Source organism: Dermochelys coriacea, chromosome 1 (assembly GCF_009764565.3).
Source record: "Dermochelys coriacea isolate rDerCor1 chromosome 1, rDerCor1.pri.v4, whole genome shotgun sequence".
NCBI classification, from domain to species: domain Eukaryota; kingdom Metazoa; phylum Chordata; order Testudines; family Dermochelyidae; genus Dermochelys; species Dermochelys coriacea.
The window spans coordinates 122,763,944-122,788,763 of record NC_050068.2 but is presented as its reverse complement, the minus strand read 5'-3'; the positions used below and the strand labels follow the sequence as shown (position 1 = coordinate 122,788,763).

Sequence of the window (24,820 nt, the reverse complement as noted above, 5' to 3'; positions counted from 1 at the left end):
AACTTTACTTCAGCCTCTGTCTAACTTTTAGAATCAATGCCATAAAGTACTTGCGATTTGTCAGCTGTACCTGATTATAATTGATCAATTCACAAGTTTCGAGTCCAGTAAATCAGATAAAAACAGAAGGATGATAAAGTAATTTCTCACAATGTTTTAGACCCGATTCAAAGATATTGGCTTTCTCTTAATCAGGTATTGAAACAGTTTAAGAAATAGAGGTAAATTTATAAACTGGATTTTTAAAAGAACAAAGGACAAGATGAAGAAAATGGCCAGTGTCTAAATTTTATTTTAGATGTAACAAATAATTGTAACATTATTTCTATTGTGTGATGTATTGAAAAGAAAGCGAGATAAAACATATTGTGCAGGTTCTTCAGTGTTAAAAGGAGTAATAATAATAATTTTGACACTAAAAAGGATACATCTTCTCCATTTCTCCATGCTGGCATACTTGTTTGTCTCATCCAGCTGTTATGTCTTGTTTTTTAGGTTGTAAGCCCTTTGAGATAAGAATTGTTGTCTTACTACATGTTTGTACAGCACTTAGTGCAACGGGGCCCTGATTTATGGCTTGTCTTCACTACGAGCTAAATTGGCACAGCTGCGATTGATGCAGCCGCTTCGATTTAGCAAGTCTGGTTAAGAAATGCTAAGTCGATGGGAGAGCGTCTCCCATTGAAATAGCATGGTGTAGACACTGCAGTAAGTCAATGTAGGTTGCATCGACTTCAGTTACGTAGTTTATGAATTGAAGCAGCGTAACTTACATCGACTTAGTGCCATAGTGAAAAAAAGCCCTTAGTTCGCCAATAGGCTCCACTGCAGTATAAAGGTTCATACAGGGACTGGATTTCTTCAACAAGATGCTGCTGTTTTTAGGCATCTCTTTTCTGAGCACAAACTGTCCTCAAAGTTCTTTTTTAAAAGTCTAGTTAAGCTTGTTTAAACGCATGCAATATCTTATTGCTCTGCCGTCTGGTTAACTACGCTGTTTTTTGACTAGGCTGTTTCTTCAGAAGATGCTGTGACGCCCTCTGCTGTAACTCCCTCAGCTGTTGCTGCCGCCTCTTCTCGTCCTTTCATTCCAGTCACTGATGATCCTGGAGCTGCCAGTATCATAGCAGAAACCATGACGAAAACCAAAGAAGTAATATTGCTAATATTTTTAACATTATAGGTTTCATTATGTATCTCCATCAAGCAATTGAATTGTTCTGGTGTTTGACAGGTTATGTCATCAGAGTGAAAATATATTTCTGGTGCTACAGCAACTGCCATATGCATGCTGTTTTACTGGAAACTCAGGTTCTGCAGTCACTTCTGAATTCACTGCTTAGTACACGTCCTGTTTCTTGTTGAGAGTGTAATACAACCCTATGTATGTAGTTAGCTTTGTGTAACATGCAAATGTATTTTTTATGGTGCTAGGTAGAGCTGGTCACAAATTTTTTGAAAATTTTTCCCATCTAAAAGAGCTGTTTTGTCAAAGTTGAAATGTTTCATGAAAAAGTATCTTATTTTGACAAAAATTTAGGGAAGGTTTCTTAAGGATGGAATTTCTGGAAGGGGAGAGAGGAACTCGAGAATAACCAGTAGCCTGGTTGTTAGATCACTCATGTGGGAGACCTAGAGGAAAAGGGGAGAGAGGGACCCCTACCCCAGAATAATCAATAATTGTCTGGTGATTAGGGCACTCACCTGGGATATGGGAGACCCAGGTCTAAGGGCAGGTCTACACTGGAAGCACTACATCAGCGCAGCTGCAGCACATCTAGTGAAGATGCTCTATGCTGACAGGAGTTATAGGTCACTATAACTTGCATCGCTCAGTGGGGTTTCTTTTTCATATCCCTAAGTGACGTAAGTTAGATCGACTTAAGCGGTAGTGTAGACCTGCCCTATATCTCAGTTTCAAATTAGGCAGGGAGTTGAATCTCATATCCTAGGTGAGTGCCCTAACCACTATTGAGTTTACTGGTTATTCTGGGGTTGGCAGTCTTGTATTTTTTTTTTTCCATCCTAAAATTCAAAGGGTCTCATTTCAGTTCTGATGCAGAATGAAAACAAATTTTTGAAAGCTTGATGTTTTTTCTGAAATGAAATTTGTTTTCCAGCCAGCCCTACTGTCTAATACATGTAAAAGTATTGTTTACATAAGTAGATATTAATTTTTGTAGTATACTTCAGTATGGCTTAGTTTTGTTTGGTAAATGCCCCAAATGGTGTAGTGAAGTGATCCCTAAATATGCAATGCCCCTAAGCCTTGCTAATAAGCATTGGTTCATAAAATCAAGAAATAGTTGATATTTTCCCCCTTACTACTTTGTTCTGAGGATTTGACTGCCCTAATTAGTTAGGGCTTTCAGAAAATAGGAGCTGAGCACTACCATTACTTCCTACTAGTCATAACTGTGTGGATACAGCTGATAGATGTTTATTATTAATCCCCTACTTGAATCCCAGGATGATTGTCCTAAAATCGCGGCTGAATTGCAGACAAGCTGTGGAAAATGACGGAAAAGTAATAATGGTCCTTATTATTTGCAGTAATAAGGTCCATTATTACTTTTCTGTGATTTTCTGCTATTAGCTGCATTGGGCTGAGAGCAGGGGGCTCCTGCTGCTGGGGCTCCCACTGGCAAAATTTCAGTGGAAGCCTAATATTGCGGGATCCACAATATCGCAAATTAAGTAGGGCCTCATTTATTATATGTTTTAGGGTTTTTTTTGAGTCTTGTATCTATCAGTTTAATGATCCTGCAATTTTCTTTGTATTTACAAGATGCTGGTGACAGGGAAACACTTCCTTCGTTGGGGGGAAAAGCATACTAATAAGATAATGTATTTGACCTTTTGGGCTTCAACCCAGACTGCCCACCCTATAACTCTGGGGCCTTCAATACTATATTGCAGTGGCTTACATCCCTGACACCAGCAGCCAGCATATGAACTGGCTCCGTACCAGTTCTGAATTTCTCCCAAACCATCTCACTGCAGTGTTCAGCCCTCTCCTGGAACAGAAGCTGTTAAGTTGGTTGCTCCTTTAAAGAGTGTTTAAAGCCAAAGTGTTTAAAGAAACAGCAGCATGTTATCTTGATTGGAGTTAACAATCACTTCAGTTCAACCAAAGCACTGGTTTAGATAAAAAGTAAAACAAGTTTGTTGAATGAGAAAGAGAGCTGTTAAGTGAGTTCAAGTATAAGGGATAGACATAGGCATTACCTGATAGAAAAGGTTACAAAAAAAAGTTAAAATGCGCTTTCTAGTCGCTAACCTATCTTAACAAGCTACAATATTTGTTCAAAGTAGTTTCCTCCCTAGTCTTCCTTTTCCAGCAATGGCTGACGAGTTCTTAGTCAGGATCCCCACACAGTCCAAAATGCTGGTTTTCTTTGTCTCCTCAGGTGAATGATAACTTAATGGTGTTCTGCCCCCTCTTCATAGTTTAGTAAGCCTCTGAAAAGTATCTCTCTAAAAGTTCATTGATGCTTCTTCTTGAGGCAGGAAGACTTTCTGGCATACCGCCACCATCCCCCATTGAGATTAAGTGATTGCTTTTTCCCCACTTGCTCTCCTGATGGCTTTGTTTGGCTGGCATGGAAATATGCTTTTCTGTCTTCAGTCACACCTTGCTCAATTTACATGGGAGACACATTGAAGCAGGTGGAACTGCATTCTGTTTTCTGGGGGGAACCTGTGTATCAATTCTCCCTGACATGCCTGGTTTAAACATGTTTGTCATAATTACAGCCCATCTGTATAATCCTTTGTGAATTGACTGTACATACCCCATTCATGAATATTAGTGATCATTGAATTATTAATTTTTCAGTGACATATTACATGACACCTTTTAGATTATAACAGTAGTGAGTTGGGGTACACTGAGCTGGTTGGGCCAGCTGAAACTCACTGCTACATACGAGGAGTCCCTTGTCTTCTGGTATAGAGATGCTCTTAGCGTCAGAGTATTAAACTTCTGTTTCTTCTTGGAGTGCTTGCACGTGCCCATTCCCCTGCAGGTGTAAGCTTGCTCAGTGCACTAGCATTTGAGATTTTTCCCTCACCTGTACCCATTGGGATGGCACATGTGTCCTCTGCTGTGTTGTGCTGCTGCATGATGCTCCAAAGGGTAGAACCAACTCCCATCTTTTCCTCCCTACCACCTTTGGTGATTGTCAGAGCGTGCTAGCTTGTTACCACAAGTGTTTCCCTCTTTGAGTCTTTCTGTTGTATATGGTTGGTACTTGTTGCATCGTCTTACTGAAGTGTAGGTTTGTTTTTTTTCTTTTACTAGTGTATTTAATTTACATTTTGGTTCCCAGTGGTTCTGGGTATCGATGCCCAGTGCTGTGGCATGCCTCAGTCCCCAGACTTTAAACCAGTGGTCACCAACTGGTCGATCCTGGACACTCTCCCAGTCAATCACAATCTCCGGCCACTAAAAGTCCAGTTATGTAGCGGGGCTGCCGCTAAGGCAGGTTCTTTGCCTGCCCTGGCCCCGTGCTGCTCCCGGAAGTGGCCAGTGCAGCCCTGGGGAAATGGGAGGCAGGGGTCTCCATGTGCTGCCCCTCTCTGCAGGTGCCGCCCCTGCAGTTCCCATTGGCTGGGAACGGGGAACTGTGGCCAATGGGAGCTGTTGGGGCAGTGCCTGCAGAAAGGGTCAGCACACAGGGCCACGTGCCCCCCCCCCAGGGCTGCAGGGGTGCATTGGCCCCTTCCGGGAGCCGCATGGGGCCAGGGCAGGCAGGGAGCCTGCCTTAGCCCCACCACGCTGCTGAACAGGAGCCACGTGAAGTAAGAGCGGCAAAGAGCCCGCTCCCCAACCCCCCTCTCGGAGCCAGCACCCCATATCTCCTCTGGCACCCCAACCCCCTCCTGCATCCCAAGCCCCTGCCCTAGCCCTGAGCTCCCTCCCAGAGCTTGCACCTCTCATCCCCTCCTGCACCCCAACCCGCTGCCTCAGACTCAGCATGAAGCCCGCTCCCACACTGCAAACCCTTTAGCCCCAGTCCAGAGCCTGCACCCCCTACCGAACCCCAACCCCCTGCCCCAGCCTGGTGAAGGTGGGGGAGAGTGAACAACAGAGAGAAGGGGAGATGGAGTGGTCGGGGCTTTGGGGAAGGAGCGGGGCCTCGAGGAAGGGGCGGGGTAGATCCTGCATTGTCTTTAAATTGAAGAAGTGATCTTGTGCTTAAAAAGATTGGAGACCATTGCTTTAAACCTTGCAATGCATGCATGAAGCTGATGCCAGTCATGGACCTGCACTCCAGGTTCCTGAAGTGCCTAAGAGATGCACCCATCAGGGACAGGGGTGAAATCTGCAGGGATTTGAAACCCAGAACTAAAAAATACTGTGAGGTCAGACTAAAACATCTCCTTATGGATGCAGGCCTGCCCCATCTTCAGAATTTCCTGCTTGAGGTGGGCATTGAATGCCTTTGCTTTGGTTACGAGTGCTCCTCCTGGCCTGGCAGAGTGCCGACATTGATCTCCTTCTCCAGTACTGAAGAAGAAACACTAGAAGACTGCACTGTGGAATGGGCATTGTCCAGGATATTGAGGTCTCCAGCACCAGTGTCCAGCAGTCAAGCTGAGAAGCTGGGTAGAGTGCGCATAGTGCCAAGCGGTTTTGTCTTTGGGGCAGGTAGAACCTTCGGTGGGGTCGTTAACTCAGGTACTGATGCTGTTGAGATTGACTATAAGGGAGCACCGTCTTTTTCCTCAGAGTGTCCTCTTTGGCTCAGCAGCACCAAGAGGCTCTCCTTTTTTTGTCAACACCTGAGACTTATGTCGTGGCAAGTCATCAGCTGAGTCTGTTGGTACTGGTGGTTCAAGAAACACTTCATCGAATACCAACAGACACCCACAAGGACTTGCTGACTGCTAGAGTTCAGCACCCAGTACCATGGGCACCTTCAAATGCTCTGGTACCCCTCTGTGTGGTGCAGTTGAGGAGCAAACTGACTATAATTTCTCCAGTGCCATCCTCTCCGGACTCCCATCACTGCTTCCCAGCACCGAGAAGCCCGGCACTTCCCTCATTGAACAACTTGGGTTTGTTGCCTGAGTCAGAAATTGGATTTTGTGTCACAACCGTGTCACTTAAAACATCACTCTGCTATGAGAGGTTTTCACTGCTGGTATCCGGTAGAGGCTCCATGTTGGTTGGTCAGTAGGAAGCCTTGGTCAGGAAAAAAATTGGACTCCAGTGTCATATCAGCGACTGTATTGCAGCCAGTGGGCATTTCTGTCCAGCTCCAGTTCCTCTTCTCCCCCTTCCTGCTCCCGAAGATACTGTAATCACTCTTTGCATCAGCAAGAAGCCACTCCTGGTACTGAGCTCACCATCGAACTTGAACAGTCTACCTCAGTGAATCTCACTTTGGAGGAATTGGGAGAAGCGCCATTTCAGCCAGCCTTGGGTTCCTCCTCCTCATCGCTTGCTGAGGTGGTAGTGTCCAGTGTTTTCTCACCTTTTCTGGACGATTATAAGAGAACCTCGTTAAGAGAATGGCTTCCACCCTGATATACAGATGGAAGTAGTTCAGGAGAGCTCAGATAGATTGGTTGATGTTTTGGCATCTTTGGGGCCTTCTTGAGTGGCGCTGCCCATAAATGAGACTGTTTGGGTGCCCACTAAAGTGTTGTGGCAAAAACAGTCTTCCCTGCCTCACACAGCTAAGAAGACTGAAAGGAGGTATTATGCCCCTTGAGGGGATTTGAACATTATTATACACCCGCACCTTGCCCTTTGAACTTCTTGCTCTCTGTTTGTTGCTTCACCTTTCAAGTAAGTTAGCCTTTTTGGTGGCAATTATCTCTGCAAGAAGAGTGAGGGAATTGAGAGCCCTGATATCTAATCCACCAGGTATCTTCTACAAGGAAAGGGTCTATCTTCACCTTCATCCAGAATTTCTCACCAGAGTAGTTTCTCACTTCCATGTCAGTCAGGCAATATACTTACCACCATTCTTCCCTGATCCTCGTCCACACACTTGATATTAGGTGAGCATTAACATTTTACTTGGATAGGACTAAACCATAGGCCATCTTCACAACTGTTTGTGGCAGTTGCAGGCAGGATGAAGGGCATTCTAGTCTCATCTAAAGAATCTTATTGTGGATTTCCTCCTGTATATGTTTGTGCTACGACACAATGCATCCAATGAAGTGAGTTGTAGCTTACGAAAGCTTATGCTCAAATAAATTTGTTAGTCTCTAAGGTGCCACAAGTAGTCCTTTTCTTTTTGTGAATACAGACTACCACGGCTGCTACTCTGAAACCTGACATGACCAACGTAACTTCCCCAAACAGGATGTGGCATGTTCAACGAGATCAAGATGGCCTCTGCAGCCTTTCTAGCTCATGTGTCTGTAGTGGATGTTTGTAGAGATGCAGCTTGGTCATCATTACATACTTCTAATTCTAATGCCATCTCTCAACAGTCTAGAGATATCAGATTTGGACATTTAGTCCTTCTGTGATGATTCAGTTTGATTCTGATCCCACCTCCTGATTGACCTGCTTGAGAGAGACCTGAAACAGAATGAACACATGCAAACACTTAAGAAAAACTGGTTAAACTAACTTGTTCTGTAACTCTTGTTCTGTGAGATGTTGCACATGTTCATTCCATGACCCACTTTCCTTCCCCTCACTATCGAAATCTGTTTGGTAAGAAGGAACTGAGGAGGATCAAGGTGGCTCTACCCATTGTGCAGCAGTAGGAGGCACCAGCAGGTGCATGGGCTGCCCTGATGGGGGTACCTGTAAGGGAAAAGTCTGTAACACTAGTGCGTTGGGCGTGCACACATCTGAAGCGGAATGGACATGTGCAACATATCTCAAAGAACAACAGTTACAGAAGAGATTAGTGACCATGTTGGATTTTTTTAGGCAAGTTAACTCAGTTTGTTGTGTAAAATCTTTCTTCCATCCTCCATCATCATATATTATATGTTTCTTCAATTTCTCTTTCAGGATGTGGAAAGCCAAAGTAAAGTATCTGGTCCTGAACCCCAATACTTGGATGAGTTCACTAGTCTTTTAGTACCGGATGACACACGAGTCATGGTTGACCTGCTGAAGCTTGCTGTCTCCACCAGGGCTGGTGAGAAGGGAAAGGATGTGCTTTCCGCTGTGCTGTCTGGAATGGGCACTGCATACCCACAGGTCAGTCAAAGTGATTTTTATTGTTACTGGATTTTAACTATCCTCCCTTCTTTCTCATTCTGTTGAGGTGACTCTTAGTCGTTGAAGATATAGGTTCAGAAGATGTAGGTTTTTACAAACATGAAAACTAATAATTATCTTATACTGATATAAGAGTCCATATATGTTTTATTGGAATACCAAATTAATATAGCTATTTGCTGTAAAAAATCAATGAGAGTCAATATTATAAATTTTGCCATGGTATCAGTTAGATTTCAAAGCTGAAATATAACAAACTAGATTTGCCAATTTGATAAATATTATAGCCAGTACTGGAATGGAATTGAGTTAGCTTAACCCCTTTTTAAATGAGTCCAGGAAGCACTGGGTTATTAACTTGAACTCTGGGTTCATTTCAGATCTACATTTGCCTTGGAGAGTTGTTTACAAAGCCAGACATTTGGTTATTCTTAATCAACAAGTTTATTAATTCACTACCTACCATGTAGGTGTATATAACCAACGGTTCAAGTTTAGATGCACCAAACATTCTAGGCATGTACTGAACAAAAAACACACATGCAGTTTTGTAAGCAATTAACAGGCCAGTGTTGGGGCCTAGTAGCTCTACTAAGGAACAATACAAATCAATAAGATTTCTTATTACATTTGCTTGTAACCATCAGTTATCAATTCAATAAATGAGTTACAGTTAAGTATTTCTCTCTAGTAAGAACGTAAGAATGGCCATACTGGGTCAGACCAAAGGTCCATCCAGCCCAGTATTCTGTCTACCGACAGTGGCCAGTGGCAGGTGCCCCAGAGGAAGTGAACCTAATGGTGAACCTCTCTCTGATTTGTGAACCTCTCTCCTGCCATCCATCTCCACCCTCTGACTAACAGAGGCTAGGGACACCATTCCTTATCCGTCCTGGCTAATAGCCATTAATGGACTTAACCTCTGTGAATTTATCCATTTCTCTTTTAAACCCATTATAGTCCTAGCCTTCACAACCTCCTCAGGAAAGGAGTTCCACAGGTTGACTGTGCACTGTGTGAAGAACTTCCTTTTATTTGTTTTAAACCTACTGCCCATTAATTTCATTTGATGGCCCCGAGTTCTTAAATTATGGGAACAAGTAAATAACTTTTCCTTATTCACTTTGTCCACACCATTCATGATTTTATATACCTCTATCATATCCCCCCTTAGTCCTCTCTTTTCCAAGCTGAAAAGTCCTGGCCTCTTTAATCTCTCCTCATATGGGACCTGTTCCAAACCCCTAATCATTTTAGTTGCCCTTCTCTGAACCTTTTCTAATGCCAGTATATTTTTTTTGAGATGAGGAGACGCCATCTGTATGCAGTATTCAAGATGTGGGCATACCATGGATTTATATAAGGGCAATAAGACATTCTGTCTTATCTCTGTCTTTTTTTAATGATTCCTAATACCCCGTTTGCTTTTTTGACGGCCGCTGCACACTGCATGGAGTCTTCAGAGAACTATCCACGATGACTCCAAGATCTCTTTCCTGATTAGTTGTAGTGAAATTAGCCCCGATCGTATTGTACGTATAGTTGGGGTTATTTTTTCCATTACTTTACATTTATTCACATTAAATTTCATTTGCCATTTTGTTGCCCAGTCACTTAGTTTTGTGAGATCTTTTTGAAGTTCTTCACAGTCTGATTTAGTCTTAACTATCTTGAACAGTTTAGTATCATCTGCAAACTTTGCCACCTCACTGTTTACCCCTTTCTCCAGATCATTTATGAATAAATTGAATAGGATTGCTCGTAGGACTGATCTTTGGGGAACACTACTAGTTACCTCTCTCCATTCTGAAAATTTACCATTTATTCCTACCTTTTGTTCTGTCTTTTAATCAGTTCTCAGTCCATGAAAGGATCTTTCCTCTTATCCCATAACAATTTAATTTACGTAAGAGCCTTTGGTGAGGGACCTTGTCAAAGGCTTTCTGGAAATCTAAGTACACTATGTCCATTGGATCCCCCTTGTCCACATGTTTCTTGACCCCTTCAAAGAACTCTGTTAGATTAGTAAGACATGATTTCCCTTTACAGAAACCACGTTGACTTTTGCCCAACAATTTATATTCTTCTATGTGTCTGACAATTTTATTCTTTACTATTGTTTCAACTAATTTGACCGGTACTGACGTTAGGTTTACCAGTCTGTAATTGCTGGGATCCCCTCCAGAGCCCTTTTTAAATATTGGCGTTACATTAGCTATCTTCCAGTCATTGGGTACAGAAGGTGATTTAAAGGACAGCTTACAAACCATAGTTAATAGTGCCGCAATTTCACATTTGAGTTCTTTCAGAACTCTTGGGTGAATGCCATCTGGTCCCTGTGACTTGTTACTGTTAAGTTTCTCAGTTAATTCCAAAACCTCCTCTAGTGACACTTCAGTCTGAGAGAGTTCCTCAGATTTGTCACTTACAAAAGATGGCTCAGGTTTGGGAATTTCCCTAACATCCTCAGCCATGAAGACTGAAGCAAAGAATTAATTTAGTTTCTCTGCAATGACTTCATTGTCTTTAAGTGCTCCTTTTGTATCTCGATTGTCCAGGGGCCCCACTGGTTATTTAGTAGGCTTCCTGCTTCTGATGTACTTAAAAAAACATTTTATTACCTTTTGAGTTTTTGGCTAGCTGTTCTTCAAACTCCTTTTTGGCTTTTCTTATTACATTTTTACACTTAATTTGGCAGTAAGAATGTGCTTATTTTAAGGCGCTCTTATGAGCATGTTTTTTCCTGTTTGTTCTGTTTAGTTTAAAATACAGTTGCATAAAGTTATAGTTTGAGGTTCTCTTAGGCAAATGTACTTGGATTTACAAAGTAGAAGCAGATATATAGCATTGCTTAATTAAAATCGAAGATAGGGTTACTTGAGTTCTCGGTAGAAGGAGTGTGAACTCAAAATAACTTTATTTATTATTAAAAAACACCAAGAGAAATGAAATTTCATGACTTCTTCTCAGTCGTGTGAACCTTGGGATTGGAGATAGCCAGTTCAAGAGTGTGATAGCCCTTCTAGATTTTGCTTTTGCTTTTGTGGAGTCCCACGCGATAACTCAGTTTCTGTATTCTTTTGGGGTTTCTTGGAAGGTGGCCACTCTTTTTATTGTTGCTTGCTTGCTTGCTTGCTTGCCACATTGGCTCTCTGTTTCTCTGCTGCTTCTGTCAATAACAAATAAATGTCAGGGAATAACATATTCCCTGACTCTTTCAGAGTCAGAGGATTTTTGTTTAATTTATTTCAAGGATTATATTTCTCTATTAACCACTACTACTATTTGTAATTCCCCCTCTTTCAGCCATTTCTTTTATTATTTCAAAATTACGCATTGGATAGGTGCTTATATTCAGTATCCTTTCCTTGTGCTATATGATTCATATCCTTTCTAGAGTTCAACAATCCTTTATAGTTACTCTACTTTTGTTGGATGTAGTTCATATTTTTTTTATTTTATATATAAGTATTTCACAGCCTTCAGAATTTAGAAATGAACAAGAAACATTTTATTTGAAGAAACAAGATGGGTTATCCACATATGGAGAGGGATGGTGCCTTTGATTCATGAAGCAGACAAATGTGCAGTTTCTTATTTGGGATGAAACTAGTTGGTTTGATTTCATTTGGGTATCAGGAAGTTTGATCTCTAGAACAATTAATTTTCTGGGTCTCTCAGCAAACTGTTCCTTAAACAATTCATAGCTGCCACCATCTCTAATGCTTAACTCACTCTACACAGTAAAAGCAAGGTGTTAATCTTTGTTTTCCAACTCATGGGATTCTCTGTAGATAGACAGTGAGATGGGAAGCTCTAGCTACATGTAGATCATGGGTGGCCCTTGTCTGAGTGAGTAATAATTGATTGTCTGAAAACTCCGTTTACATATCTTATTCTGGGGTTTTGAGGTTTCTTAGACCAGTGGCTCTCAACCTTTCCAGACTACTCTAGCCCTTTTAGGAATCTTATTTGTCTTGTGTACTCCCAAGTTTCACCTCACTTTAAAAACTACTTGCTTACAAAATCAGACATAAAAATATGTAAGTGTCACAGCACATTATAACAGAAAAATTGTTTACTTTCTCATTTTTACCATAAAGTTATAAAAATCATTTGGAATAGACATAGTACTTACATTTCAGTGTATAGTCTATAGAGCAGTACAAACCAGTCATTGTCTGTATGAAAATTTAGTTTGTAATGACTTCGCTAGTGCTTTTTGTGTAGCCTATTGTAAAACAAGGCAAATATCTAGATGGTGTACTGCCTGGAAGACCTCTGTGTACCCCCAGAGGAACACATACACCTGGTTGAGAACCACTAGACAATAGTTCATGCTTTGGAAAGTAGATATTGATCTCCCATTGCCTTTAGTTCCTTTCAGGAACTAATGTCTGGTATAAGTGAAGAGGGGATTACTGAAATCCTAGATGTCATGTGGAGGGGAATAGAGATTGCTTCCTTACTAAAGGGGAAGAGAGAGAGTTGCAGTAACTTACTACCAATATATTCAAGACATAGCTGACGTCTTACGTCTCACTTTGCAAAGGAGTCAGACATTCCTAAGGTTGTATATTTGGGTGAGATGAATCAGCTTAAGTTACATGGGTCTTAAAGTATCAAACATAGTTCTGAAATATTAAATCTCACTGTGGATGACACAAATAGAAACTCCGCTCCTGTCTCTTTCTCTACTTCCCTTTCTTGCTCCCAGCTCCGTAACAAGTGCTCTTTTACTTCCCTGGTCCTCCCAGTTCTCTGAGATCATTGAAAGAAATCCCCTCCTCTGCACCTGCCCTGTCTTCCTGGTTGTCTGCCTCTGTGCTGCTTTTCTTACCTTTTCAGTGTTATCAGCTACGTGGAATTAGTTGTTCACTTTAGGATTAACTAGTTTGTACAAATATCATTAATGTTACCATTTATAGAGTTAATGATAGTTTGTATAGTTGAATGGTTTGTAATAATGTGACTCAAACAATTCTGTTTTTATACTGGCCCCTGTGTTTGCAATACATTTTGCTAAGCTGTCATATTTATTGCATGCCTTTATGTGGCCATGTAGTGAAATAGTCAGACCCAATTCACTGTGGCACAGATTGAACGTTATAGAAACCTTATCCATTACATTCCTGTATTTTGTCAGTTAACATCTTAGTGCTGAAGTGGTATTAGCAGGGGTTCTCAACCTTTTTTTTCCCCAGAGGGGGGCCCCCCCCCGACATGATATAAAAACTCTAGGACCCAGTGAGGGTGGGGAGCCCTTGGGGCAGGGACATCTATTTTGGGGGCCGGGGGTGCAGAGGACAGTAGGATTTGAGCCAGCTCTGTGCGGGCAGGAGCATAGCTCAGGGTGTAGGCAGTGGATAGCTAGGGGCTGTGTGTAGGCATGGAGGGTAGCTCAGGGTGTAGGGAAAGGGGTAGTGTAGGGGCTGTGTGCTGGGAGAACTCCTCTGCAGTCCTGGTTCCTGGAGGGCTATGCCAGCCATGGAGCTGGGTCCCCCCACCTGGGTGGCTCTTACTGACTGCCTCTGTGAGAGTAGAGGGGGCTGGGAGCTGAGGGGGCAGCTTCAGCCCCGGGCAACAGCAGCAGCAGGAAATAAGGGAGTGCTGTATCTGCCTGCTCCATGTCACCATACAGAGCAGCAGCTGTGCTGCTCCATCTGCTTCTGGCTTCCCACCTCTGAACTGGCCAGGGGGTGAGGAGAGAAGGAGATGGAGGGCAGGGAGGGAGCCACCCCTGTGACTGCACTGCAGTTTTGGGGGTGCCCAATGCCCACCATGCTCCCCAACTCTGCCTGTGGGCTCAGGGTTTTTGCCCCATGGGAAGCACCAGGGCTTGGGGCTCCAAGATTCAGCCCCGCTGCTGCTGGCTTCAGCCCCGAGGGTAGCGACGGGGATTGGAGCTTCAGCCCCGCAGGGGGTGCTGGGGATTGGAGCTTCAGCCCCGCGCCTCCTGGCTTCAGCCCTGCAGGGAGCGCCAGGGATCAGGCTCTGGGTTTCAGCTGCACGGCCCCGCAGCCCCCTTAAAAGGGCTCATGGACCCCCCGGTTGAGAACTGCTGGTATTAGCATATTTTAGCATTCAGTTATCTTAACACTTAAGTTTGATGTTTTCATTTGTTTGTTGAATGGGCATTTTAAACTTATTTTTCTTGCCTAGTTTAGGTTTAATGTGATACTTGCTTCTTGTTGCATTGCTCTCATAACTGAAAAAGAGGCTTATTTCATTTATTCATACCTTTTCAGTTGGAATATTGGAATGTAGTGGGTAAGATGGGGATCTTGGCTTACTCTCATTATCAATTTTTTCTAGAAGACTGAATTGGTTTCTTTATGAAGACATGTATAATCAGTTGAGATGTATTTTTTTAGGTTGCTGACATGTTGTTGGAGCTGTGTGTTACAGAGTTAGAAGATGTGGCTACAGACTCGCAAAGTGGTCGTCTTTCTTCACAGCCAGTGGTGGTGGAAAGTAGCCATCCATATACAGATGATACTTCAACCAGTGGCACTGTAAAAATACCAGGTATGGAATACTGATGAGATTTATATGAGAGGAGAAATTATCCAGTTAACATTATGCAGATTTGCAGGAACAGACACTTAGATTCAGCTTACAATAATTCATTTTGAACCTTCACTAAAATGTTCAAGTAAATTGGGTAGTTTTAACATACCTGTTATAATAAAAATTTGTAAAATTGATGATGAGAACCTTTCTTGAACCTGTTAAATGTATTCTTCATGAATTCAGGTTCTCTGGGCAGTACTGGATTTGGTACACTGCTGCTCTGCAGCTGTAGATCACTTCTAATTGTTGTTTCATTAGGACATTGGGAACAGCATACCCATAATCACATAGTAAATTGTTATCAGGGCCAGAAATAAACTAATTTCTTTATCCTTGGTCTTAACTATTAGACTATAATTTTTCTCTGTGCATTGTGGTTTCATATTGAACTGATTTGATACTGTCCAAAAGTTAGACTTCTGATGCTATTAGCCATTTTGCCTCAGCTTGCAAGTATGCTTTGCTCTGACATGCTTTAACAGATCACGTAATGTTTGGAGTGTTTTGAACATTGTCATGTACAGTTGGCCCAAATTCATGGGTGGTGTGTGGATCTATACTATGTAATACTTTCAAGGCAATTACACGCAAATAATTACCTTAATAGAAAATAGCTATGTTCTAGCTTGATCAGCATAGGACAATCCAAACAATGTTTTAAATCACTGGACTTTTAAAAGCTTACATTTTCCCCATTTTACTTATTGTTAATTATATAAAGGACTTTGTCACTTGTCAGGTGCCGAGGGACTCAGAGTAGAATTTGATCGCCAGTGTTCTACAGAGCGGCGCCATGACCCTCTGACCATAATGGATGGTGTCAACAGGATAGTTTCAGTCCGATCAGGTGATGAGAATCGAATGCTATATTTGCTTTATTTTTCTTAATTGCTTAGCTTAGCTTACTGTTGAATGTTGGATGAAATATAATCTTATTGTATTGCAAATTGTATGGGTTTATTTTGGGTGGAGAATAGGCTAGAAAAATACATATCAAATATTGATTTAGTGTTTTTTTAATTAACAAAATTTAAAAAATTGTCTCAATACATAAAATTATTTCTGAATCATACATAACCATTACTAAAACACATGTAGATTCTGTTAATTTAACAGAAGCAACTTTCAATATTTGTGCATATATGGAAAGTAATTTCTAAAGTGTAAATAAAGTCGTGTATTTTATAGAAGAATTTCAACTTTAATCTACAGCCTAAATTATTTTTGATAGACTCCACATTTAAAATTTGTTTTAACATTCTAACCTCTATATATAAAGACCAGTGTAAGCTGGCAGCATGTGGGTAATTTGTTTTGGGGAAGGATTGAAACCTACTCTTTAATTTGCTTTATGTGACATTTAAAGTATGGGCAAGCTATGGATCATGATGGCTACCATTTCTGCTGACCCTTCCTCCAAGACCAGAAGTCCATTTTATGGAGCACTTAGAATCTGTGTAATGGCATGGGCCTTCTGATGTCCACCATCTCCCTGAACCAAGGTTATTCAAATTGGGACATGTGTCTGAAAGTACATGTAGGGAGCAGGAGGGCATGCCTTCACATTGGATCTCATACCAGTGTGGGCACACAGGTTTATAATGATTGTTTTAGTACTATATTTAAGTTGCTTAATGGTGGTTGACACAGATATGCAATATTTGAACAAATCTCATTCAGTTGAGTTCAATTTTATTGAATTAAGGTAAATATCTTTGGAATTCATTATATTAAAATGTAAATGTTTTTGTACTATTGTGAAAGGCCTTTTTGGTACAATACATTTGAAGTAGGTTTCCTAAGAAGTAAGTGGGGGTGAGGGAAAAGCAAATTCTCTCCTCTGAAGCCAACCTTTTGAAGCCTGGCACTGGGAGGAGAGATCCTTTGTGTACTTATTATCTGCTTCTGGAAACTCCAGGTCAGAGTCCCCTGAACTGTATAAAGGGTGGACTAAACATGTTTATGAATATACTTGTTCTGAGCTGAATCTGTGATGAGCTTGTCACCAAAAAGAAAACCCCTTGGGTGGGATATTGGGCTTTGACAGGAGCACTTCATGTTAGAAGTGGGGTGATGTCTGGTAAGCTTATTAGCATGTGTGTAGTTTCTCTTGTTGTTTTAAATGTTTTCTCTGTAGGACTTTTACCTTGGGAATAAAATAGGCTTATATAAAAAGGACTGTGTAGTACTTTATAACTATTATCAGTCTCTGCAGAGAGAACAAGCCTCTCTCTGCTGGCAGTAACCCAGTGAAGACAGAGAAGTGTGCATCTTGGAAATACTTGATTAGAGGGGAATGAGATGTAGGTCTCCATCTAGAAAGACAACCGCTGGGGATCTGGAAGCCTGAGAATGGACCACTGGTGGGAAATACAGGTGCAGTTGCCCTGAACTGTGAGAGTAGGAAAAGATTCTAAATAGTGAATTCATTTTGTATATTGTTATGGATTGCATTTTGCCAACTTTTTATTTTTTCAACAGAAAAGTAGACTTTCAGAAATTTTTACTGACTTTGGTAATAAAACAACTGAAGGCATCTCTTAGATGGCAATTTAAATTGAGATTTTCAAGCAGGAACAAAGTTGTGTTATGAAATCGCATCTTGTCTTGTGCATATAAAATAGCTAAAACCCATTAATGTGCTTCATTTACAGATCTTTTTTTTCTAGAAACATTGATCTAATACTTACAGCAACTTGCATCTAGTAGCTATACGATATTTTATCGATGACTGAAATAATCATTAATCAGTATAGATAAAAATGTGTGTATGTACTATCCCACTGTAACAGGTCGTGAGTGGTCCGATTGGTCTAGTGAATTGCGAATTCCGGGAGATGAATTAAAGTGGAAGTTTATCAGTGATGGCTCTGTGAATGGATGGGGATGGCGATTCACTGTTTATCCTATTATGCCAGCTGCAGGTAAGTCATAATATATGGTAGGAGGAGAGAGAGGATTTACAGACCTGCCTCTCACAATTATATTTATTGCATGATTCAGATATTCATAAGCAAAGGTTGCATTGTCCACTTATACATCTTTATTTAGAAAAGAGAATACATCAACAAAGTAACAAGATATATAAATAAGTGAGGATACAGTTTTGGTATACTCTCCTTAGAAACAGGTTTCAGAGTAGCAGCCGTGTTAGTCTGTATTCGCAAAAAGAAAAGGAGTACTTGTGGCACCTTAGAGACTAACAAATTTATTAGAGCATAAGCTTTCGTGATCCGATCAAGTGAGCTGTAGCTCACGAAAGCTTATGCTCTAATAAATTTGTTAGTCTCTAAGGTGCCACAAGTACTCCTTTTCTCCTTAGAAAGATGGCTATCTGGATTAGAAATACTGGTTTTATAGTGAGTGCTAAAAGTGTTAGATCTCAGGCCACTTACTAAGATTCTCATGATAACTAAGTGACTAAAAAAGCTAACAATTTTTTTTTACAGGCCCTAAAGACCTCCTTTCTGATCGCTGCATTCTTTCTTGTCCCTCAATGGATTTGGTAACATGTTTGCTGGATTTCCGCTTGAATTTTGCTTCCAATAGGAGTATAGTTCCTCGCCTAGCAGCATCACTTGCTGCATGTGCTCAATTGAGTGCCCTAGGTAGGTGCAAATTTAAAATGAAGTCTGTTGATTAGATGTAAAAATTATACTATAAGCAATTTAAGTTTTCTTTTTGCCATTTTAGCCGCTGGACACAGAATGTGGGCCTTGCAGAGACTACGGAAGCTGCTAACAACAGAGTTTGGTCAATCTATTAACATAAACCGGATTCTAGGGGATAATGATGGAGAAACACGAACGATGGTAAGAAGCTCAAATTATCAGTAGTAACGTCTTGCTCTAATTTGTTAAATGTTCAAATTAACATAATACTCATGAAAGGTGCCAGATACAACTCTGATAACTGAAATCTGTAGTTAGTGACAGACAGGGAAAGTACAGGTTGGCATCCTTCCCCACACCAGCCTGCCAGTTAGCTTCAAATGTATTCTGGCGGGTCTTCACTTAGGAACAAAAGATAAGTTCATATTCTGTACCATTTGCTTCTTTGCATCTGGAATTATCAATAAGGGTGGCGTTTGTGATATGGGCACATGCCTGTTAGGGGCTGGGTGGAACTCGTGTTCCACCTTAGTTATCAAATTGCAATTAATTTTCCATCACAACTACCGTAAGAATTTCCCTTTTCTAACATTGTATATTAAGTGTATAGATTAACTTTGCCTTTTGTTGCTGCTTTTTTTCTCCTCCCCCTCCCCCCCCCAGAGTTTCACAGGCAGCGCTTTAGCTGCGTTGGTTAAAGGCCTTCCAGAAGCTTTGCAGCGGCAGTTTGACTATGAAGACCCTATTGTGAGAGGTGGCAAGCAGTTGCTTCACAGCCCTTTCTTTAAGGTAACAAGATACTAATATTGAATAATTAAGTAGCATGGTTCTGTTGGAATTTTATATTGGCAAGCATGTATGGCAAACAAAGTAAAATGACACTTTCAGAAAACTGCCACATCCTACATCAGGAACATCCAGTAAAGGGTCCACTGAATTCATGCTTATTTCCAACTGGAGCTTAGTGTCACTGAACTAAATCACACCTCTGTTGCACCCAAAATGTAAGACCTGTTTCAGAATGTTTTTTGTTTGTTTTTGCAGGTGCTCGTAGCGCTTGCTTGTGATCTAGAATTGGACACTCTTCCTTGCTGTGCAGAGACACACAAATGGGCTTGGTTCAGAAGATACTGCATGGCCTCCAGGGTTGCTGTTGCTCTTGATAAGAGAACTTCATTGCCTCGCCTTTTCCTTGATGAGGTACTGCAGAAGTATTTTCATATAGGGTAGCAGAACATGTGGGTGTGTTAAAAGAAATTAATTATGACAATTAACAATATACTTAAATCTGAGGAAGAAAATAGATGAGATTTAAACACACTTATGCCAAATGTTAAATAAGAGTAATCGGTATTTTAAGTAATGATTTCTAATCCAATATAACATTGTAGGTGGCAAAGAAAATCCGAGAATTAATGGCAGATAATGAGAATATGGATGCTCTCCATGAGAGCCATGATGCCTTTAAGAGAGAGCAAGATGAACAGCTTGTGCAGTGGATGAACAGGTTATTATGTTAATCTGCTATAATGTTTTGGTCTTGTGACATTTCAAATTTGAGTGTTAGAATGAAAAGCTGAGCATATCACAGCTTCCGTTTTCAATCTTCCACACTTTTCCTTTGAATTATCTGCAGGAGACCAGATGACTGGACCCTTTCAGCTGGAGGTAGTGGAACTATTTATGGTTGGGGTCATAATCATAGAGGACAGCTTGGAGGTATTGAAGGGGCAAAGGTGAAAGTTCCAACTCCATGTGAAGCCCTTGCCACACTTAGACCTGTGCAATTAATTGGTGGTGAACAGACTCTGTTTGCTGTGACTGCTGATGGGAAGGTAAGGGTTACAATAAATAATGCTTCAAGTTAGACTTCCCGGCAAATGTCAGCCTGCCAGAGTGAGTGGGATTGGTTGACTCAATGGAAAGTTTACAGAACTTTTATTTAAACAAAACTAAAACAAACCCCCACACAGCTGCCAGGCAGGGTGAACTAGGAACCTAGTATAATAAAATTCTCTACTGTACTAAAGAAAAGTTTTGCACTGTACAGAAGATGATGTTACCAGCTCTAAGCTTAGAGGGCTATGCTGACCTTAACACAGACATCTGCTTCTTAACAAATGATTAACATTATTTTGAATGGCTACTCTGCTTGATGGGGATGCTGATGTGCTTCATGTTTGTAGAATTGTTGATCAAGAGTTTGGCTTAATGGGGGAAAGGAATTTAAGCCTTTCTTCTACCTAATTTGTGTGATGTAATCAAAAAACAAGGAAATTGAAAGTTAAGGTTGAAACTGTGGGCTTAATACTTCGTTATATTATAGTATCCCAAAGACATTCAATATCACACTGTGCCAATCATAAAATATCGGGGTTGGAAGCACCTCAGGAGGTCATCTAGTCCAACCCCCTGCTCAAAGCAGGACCAATCCCCAACTAAATCATCCCCGCCAGGACTTTGTCAAGCCTGACATTAAAAACTTCTAAGGAAGGAGATTCCACCACCTCCCTAGGTAATGCATTCCAGTGTTTCACCACTCTCCTAGTGAAAAAGTTTTTCCTAATATCCAACCTAAACCTCCCCCACTGTAACTTGAGACCATTACTCCTCGTTCTGTCATCTGCTACCACTGAGAACAGTCTAGATCCATCCTCTTTGGAACCCCCTTTCAGGTAGTTGAAAGCAGCTATCAAACCCCCCCCCCCTTCTTCTCTTCTGCAGACTTTAAACAATCCCAGTTCCCTCAGCCTCTCCTCATAAGTCATGTGTTCCAGTCCCCTAATCATTTTGGTTGCCCAGTTTTTCCACATCCTTCTTGTAGTGTGGGGCCCAAAACTGGACAGAGTACTCCAGATGAGGCCTCACCAATGTCGAATAGAGGGGAACAATCACGTCCCTCGATCTGCTGGCAGTGCGCCTACTTATACATCCCAAAATGCCATTGGCCTTCTTGGCAACAAAGGGCACACTGTTGACTCATATCCATCTTCTCGTCCACTGTAACCCCTAGGTCCTTTTCTGCAGAACTGTTGCCTAGCCATTCGGTCCCTAGTCTGTAGCGGTGTATGGGATTCTTCCATCCTAACTGCAGGACTCTGCACTTGTCCTTGTTGAACCTCATCAGATTATTTTTGGCCCAATCCTCTAATTTGTCTAGGACCCTCTGTATCCTATCACTACCCTCCAGTGTATCTACCTCTCCTCCCAGTTTAGTGTCATCTGCAAACTTGCTGAGGGTGCAATCCACACCGTCCTCCAGATAATTAATGAAGATATTGAACAAAACTGGCCCGAGGACCGACCCTTGGGGCACTCCACTTGATACCGGCTGCCAACTAGACATGGAGCCATTGATCACTACCCGTTGAGCCCGACAATCTAGCCAGCTTTTCTATCAGATTCATGAAATAGAGACAGACAGGGAAAATTTAGTTGTGAGAATGTCTTAATTTTTTTCTTTACTTAAGCCTAGTTTGTGTAAACTAAATGTTTAAGATAATTTAGAAAATTACTTTCTACCATGTAACTGACTCTTAAAATATCGGGGGAATACATAGATATTATTAACCTCTTGGACAATAAAAGCCGGTATGCCAGTACTGCTTAGCAAGCCTACAGAGTCATTTCAAAATGGTTCATGAGGAAAAAGCTTCTGAGTTCAGAACAGCTGCTCAAAACTAAGTCACGTGGAAGTTCCCTCTTCTCCCTGTAAGAGAAGTTTAGCTTATGCACTAATGTAGCTCGCTGATATCAAGTGTAAAGACAAAGCCATATATACAGTTACACTAAGTGTATGTATCCTGTACTTTCCAGGAAAGAAAATTCAGATGTGCAAAGAATGTTTCTGTCCTGTGTGTCACTAAGGAAGCAATGAATACTACAATTAATTGCACTGAGTGTAAGATGTAGTTTAAATGAATGTTCCTATTCAGGAAGTTAACAATATAAAATACACTTTTTTCATTCGTTGAAGCTTTATGCCACTGGATATGGTGCAGGTGGCAGGCTTGGAATTGGAGGGACTGAGTCAGTTTCCACACCAACATTACTGGAATCCATTCAGCATGTGTTCATAAAGAAAGTTGCTGTGAACTCAGGAGGAAAGCACTGTTTGGCACTATCTTCAGAAGGAGAAGTTTATTCTTGGGGTGAGGCAGAAGATGGTAAACTGGGTCATGGAAACAGAAGGTAACATTTTGAAAACCTTTTATGTTGAAATGTTGATGCATATGTATTAATGGGATTTATATAGTTGAAGCATTGTACAAATATTACCTAATCTAGAGGTAGATCAAAGTCCTAGCTTTCCATATCTACACAAGGATTGGCTTTTTTTGAAACTAGAGAAGCCAGTACAATACTTTAATAAAATATTTTTAGGGGAAAAAAAGTAGTCAAACTTTGATTTTTGTTATTGGCTATGTATTGTATTGTAACAAATCCATGGCTACCTCAGTGGGTTGTACATTCTGGATATTTTGAACTTCATGACACTACATGGATTAAAATTTAAGTTTCTCCTGCTCCAAACGCACAAGCCCCATACTGCTTGAGCTGAACAAGAAATTCCATTCTCTGGTAGAGGCACAGGGATTATGACAGAGTATGGTAGTTCTGATTCCATCTAGTAGGGGATGGTAGTACATTTTATACTAGCAATTTCATCACAATATGTTAAATTGTATTTTTAGTGAACATTTATCTCCAAAAAATGAATCAGTGTTTTGACTCCTTTGTTTTAATTAAGCCATTACTACTGTATTGGTTTTATCTGGTAAATTGTAGTAGGACAAATTAGCTGAAATGACACAAGAGTCTGAACAATTTTGAGGTGTTCAAGTGATACGTCACAGTCAAAATGAAAATGTTAACAGAATGCTTGCACAGTAAGTGACTATATGCTTATGATCCACAATTATACATAAAGCTGCGAGTTAGTCACAGTAGGTCACGGAAATCACGGAATCTGTGACTTCCAAAGACCTCTGTGACTTCAGCCGGTGCAGGCTGCAGGGCCCCTGCTGCCTATGGAGGAAGAGAGGGGCAGTAGGGAACCCCCATTGCTCTCTGCCTCCCCGGGAGGAAAGGGGGACCCCTGGAGCTGAGCTGCTAGCGGAGCGGGACCCTGCAGCTCCAAACCCCCACAGGTGGTTGGGGTCCCTAGACCTCCCAGGCCACCCCCAGCTGCTCAGGTTCCCCATTTTGTCATGGATATTTTTAGTAAAAGTCAAGGACAGGTCATGGCCTTCTGTGAATTTTTCATTATTGCCCCATGACCTGTCCCTGACTTTTATTAAAAATACAATATCTTAGCCTTAATTATGCACATGGAAACTCGTTGATAAAATACGATGGTAAATGCTTCTAGCCTGTGTGAACCTATACAAATAGGTTGAATGATTTTTTTCATACTTATTTTCTTTAGGAAAATGACAAGAAACAAGTAATATTTCAAAATGAGCAAAAGGATTCCTGAGAGAGTTGCTAGTAATGTATATTACTTAATCGGAGCTTTTTTTTTGTGTGTTCTGTTTAAACTATTATATTTCAGTCCCTGTGATCGTCCTCGTGTAATTGAGTCTTTGCGAGGGATAGAAGTAGTTGACATCGCTGCTGGTGGAGCACACAGTGCATGTATTACTGCAGCAGGGGATCTTTTCACATGGGGAAAAGGAAGATATGGACGCCTTGGGCATGGAGATAGTGAGGATCAGCTAAAACCCAAACTGGTGAGATGATGATATTGGAATTAATGACCTGCAGTTTGAATGTTTTTGTTCTAAATATTTTTTTTTAAATTTTTGCATATAAAGAATAAAGATAGAAATGTTTAGAGAAAATGAGAATGAACTTACCATTCTATTTTAAGAGAGAGAAATGCGTTAAATAAAATGCAACTACAGAACTTTGCCAGCAAGCACTGGTAAAGGAACTGCATTGCAGCAGAGGAACAAATAAATGCTAAGCATGCAGCAGCAGCTGATGCCCATAATAAGGGCTGGAGCCACTGGAACTCGTCCACACACACCGCTTAAAAAAAATTGACCTCCCAGACAAGAAACGGAAATTTCTGATCGTCTGAACAAAATTCAACCATCCAAATAGACTCTGTCCCTTACTCCAGTAAATAAAATCTGTTGCCTCCTCACCAGTAGCTCCTCTGCTGTAAGTCCTACCAGTGCGTCCCTATTCTTTCTGAAAATGGGCAGGCATTCCCCTCTGTCTTATGTACGCTACTCCCCTTCCCTTCCCTTCCCTTCCCTCCTCACTTTCAGCTTGAAAAAAATGTCAATGCAGTGATAAGCAATAAGAACAATTGCAACTGATTTTTTTTGTTGTAGAATTGTGTACTTAATTCTGGGAATCCAATACTGAGGTACTGTTAAGAGAAAAATGTTTTTGTTAACCAGTATTGTTAACAGTTACAATT

At 41.1% G+C, this 24,820-nt stretch overlaps 1 protein-coding gene across 6 annotated transcripts in view; it reads left to right on the top strand.

Annotated features, from left to right (window-relative positions):
* The window catches only part of HERC2 (HECT and RLD domain containing E3 ubiquitin protein ligase 2), a 216,607-nt gene that overhangs the window by 157,431 nt on the left and 34,356 nt on the right, over nt 1-24,820 (top strand). For all 6 annotated transcript variants that reach the window (XR_006274540.1, XM_038384377.2, XM_038384283.2 and 3 more), the window contains exons 68-80: nt 1,010-1,153; nt 7,991-8,182; nt 14,578-14,731; nt 15,516-15,623; nt 17,569-17,700; nt 18,226-18,384; nt 18,470-18,588; nt 19,051-19,176; nt 19,432-19,587; nt 19,779-19,894; nt 20,024-20,222; nt 22,364-22,578; nt 23,942-24,119. Coding sequence is in view for 5 of the 6 variants with exons in the window: in XM_038384377.2 (XP_038240305.1) it covers nt 1,010-1,153; nt 7,991-8,182; nt 14,578-14,731; nt 15,516-15,623; nt 17,569-17,700; nt 18,226-18,384; nt 18,470-18,588; nt 19,051-19,176; nt 19,432-19,587; nt 19,779-19,894; nt 20,024-20,222; nt 22,364-22,578; nt 23,942-24,119 (1,998 nt within the window). In the remaining variant the exon portion in view is untranslated. The remainder of the gene's footprint in view (nt 1-1,009; nt 1,154-7,990; nt 8,183-14,577; nt 14,732-15,515; nt 15,624-17,568; nt 17,701-18,225; nt 18,385-18,469; nt 18,589-19,050; nt 19,177-19,431; nt 19,588-19,778; nt 19,895-20,023; nt 20,223-22,363; nt 22,579-23,941; nt 24,120-24,820) is intronic.